This window comes from Haemaphysalis longicornis, unplaced genomic scaffold, assembly GCF_048455015.1.
Source record: "Haemaphysalis longicornis isolate Haplotype H1 unplaced genomic scaffold, Haemaphysalis longicornis Haplotype H1 scaffold_14, whole genome shotgun sequence".
Classification (NCBI taxonomy): domain Eukaryota; kingdom Metazoa; phylum Arthropoda; class Arachnida; order Ixodida; family Ixodidae; genus Haemaphysalis; species Haemaphysalis longicornis.
In genome coordinates, this window is record NW_027526245.1 from 53,954,427 (window position 1) to 53,957,193 (window position 2,767).

The following is a 2,767-nucleotide window of genomic DNA, read 5'->3' on the forward strand; positions in this document are numbered from 1 at the left end:
TGAAGCCAAGTGAAAATATTCCATATTGTTTTTTTGTTGGCTGTGCTTAGTGGGCACCATCACCTGTATAGCTGCACATGCAAACTAAAGTTGCGGCATTAAGTAGGGTGTAAGGACTGACACCTCCACCAAGGCAGCCTCAAAAATTATGCATACAAGGCGACCAAATTAGGCATGACCAGTTATGTACACTGACATGGTGCAAACAGGAATAGTGTAAATTGCAAAACTGCTGGAAATATAGTAGTGCGTGTTCTTATTTCATTCGCTGTGACTGAGCGCAGATGAGCTGTAGGGCAATCCATGAAGTAGCCTCTTCAGTATTGTTGTCTTCCGGCAACTTGATGTGCTCCTTCTTGACCTAAAACAGCATTGCAGTGGCGTCCAGTCATTAAATATACCCAAAAGAAGCAGGTCACTAGGCCGCACTCCTGGACTGAGGACCCCGCCCACTTACAAGCTCGATCAACATGTTCAATACAGTTTTCTCCTCCTCCTCCTCAAACGTTTAGTGGGCTTTCATTGCATTATAGTGTAGCTGAATAGGTAGAGCACGGACATTTTTGTGCACTGGTGTGCCACATTTACTTGTGAAGGCTGGACGATTGACCAAATTTGTTTTGTCAGTTTTCAAGCACAATGCACAGAACATAGCTGATAGGGTCCAGAGGACACGAGCAGTTTTTGTTGCAAAGTAAAGGGAAGACAGTTATGCATGCCATTCTTGGTATCTGAGACTGAATGGGTGTACATAAACGGCAGGTTTGCTTCCATTCTTATTTCCACAGGAAGAGTGTTGAAGTTGCTAATATTTATGCAATTAAGTTAAATTAGACGACTCACTGTAAGATGTCGAGTTGAGATTATCCTTCGTGCCATACATTTACTATTTCACAAACAGTCAATAGTAAAATGAACATAGCTTAGTTACCTTTTTTGAGCTTGGCAGGTCCACAATCTTTCTAGGCTGGTACTTTTCTTTTACCCCCAATTTTTGGGCCTTGCCCCACTGCTGGGGCAGGTCTGTAGACGACAGCACACTGAATTTCTTCTGGGAGTTGATATGCAGCAGGAGGGCTACCATGTGCTTGCACTTGTGCTGGCTAAAAATAGATAAGTTGCCATCTGTGAGCTTCAAAGCCGTGAAACTATGCTTGGAACTAAGCAATGTAGAAAAACCCAAAATTTCATCAAACACTTGCTGTCATTTGGGCTCTCCTGTACTCATTGCATGTGAATATATATGTGAATAATAACATCTTTTTACATGCAGTTGTGTTGAAATAGCTGCAATGAAACAATGAGGGGTCTTTTACAGAACCAGTTTTTAAAAATGTTTACGCCTGTTTTTTGTGCAAATAAATGCTACTACCACTGTGATTTTGTCATACCCTGCTTTGCACGAACAGGACGCTGCACCCACTTCTCTGCCGCTTATAACGACTTCAAGTTCGTGGGGATCCTTGGTGAGCGCTGAAGTTTGCAGTACTAGTGCAGCCAGCGTAGTCTCTTCATCTGTTCGCTCCTTCACGCTGCACACGACGACGTGCTTTGCTTCGTAGACAGCCTCCCCCTCTTTCAGCAGGCGCGAGTTCTCGAATGTCTTATTAATGAACGTGAGGACGCCAGAGAAAGGCAGGCTCACTATAAACAGGAAAAAGACTAAAAGTCCGCGCTGAAAATGTAGTCACCCATGGCGAGGTGCCAGCTCAGGGCAGGTTGTCCCAGTACTGCGCCAGCATGCGGACAGCTGGGGCCAGGTGCGGCACCTCGTCGACATCATAGATGATGCCTACCTGCTTGAGCAGGTCCACCCTGGCCTGGCTGGCGAAGGGACTGGCGTTGATGGCTGCATCCACCGCCTGAACGTAGCCCTTGCTGGACACCGATTTCAGCTTGCCCCTGGTGTTGGGGTTGATGAGCAAGGTGAAATGGTGTTGCCAGGCGAAAAACGCCTTCCGCAGCAAGGACCTCCATTCAGCTGTGATGACGGAGTCGGGGATGCAGGCACCAAACGCTGGGCAGCACATGCAGGCAGGGATGTCAACCTTGGACTCCTCGCGGAACTTGCGGGGGCCCATGGGGAGCGAGTCGCCCAGGACTGCGGCTGCGCGGATGGTCCAGGAGGGGAGGGAGGCGGCGACCCTGGCGGTGGTGATGTCGTCGCGGGTTTTTGCTTGGTCCACCAAGCCGTAGCGCCCCTTCAACTCATCCACCCAGGCCTTGCCTTCATCACTGACCTTCCCCAGGATTTTTGAGATCTTTGTGCCCCGAGTCAGCGCAAGGACGATCATCGACTTGGCATCCCGAGTGAAATGCTCGCCTCCCTTCTGCTGGAGATTCCGCACAATCCGCACAGGGTCAAAGCCCTGATAGGCGAAGAGGGACTCCTCAGCCTGCATGTCCTCGTGAGTGATGGCATAAGTGCCAAACTCTGCCAGGATCTCAGCATACGTCTGGCCAACTGGAGGAACCATCTTGGACACAGTCAATTGGGATCCGCTGTTACTTTGAGTAAACATAGCAGCAGTATGCAGTACGGCGGTGATCGTTATTAGTCAAATCAGGGCATAACTAAAACAAGTATACGCACTGATTAAGCCAAATTTCACATCCTACCAGCACAAGCATGAGGGGCGAAGCAATCCGCACACTGTGCTCGCGCGGTCATTGTCGGCGCATGTCCGCCGTGCGCGCGGCGAGATTGCTACTTAGCGGCACGTTACCATAGCTGTTTACATAAATATTTCATAGCGAATTTACAGCT

General features: G+C 48.9%; 1 protein-coding gene across 1 annotated transcript; it reads right to left on the minus strand.

Moving 5' to 3' along the window:
• Window positions 1-649: 649 nt before the first annotated feature.
• LOC144165279 (uncharacterized) lies at window positions 650-1,687 on the minus strand (the record flags this gene model as incomplete). Its single annotated transcript, XM_077695407.1, has 2 exons — window positions 650-1,103; window positions 1,392-1,687. Coding segments are annotated over 2 exons (498 nt in total), but the record flags the coding sequence as incomplete, so codon positions are not given.
• Between the last annotated feature and the right edge of the window lie 1,080 nt (window positions 1,688-2,767).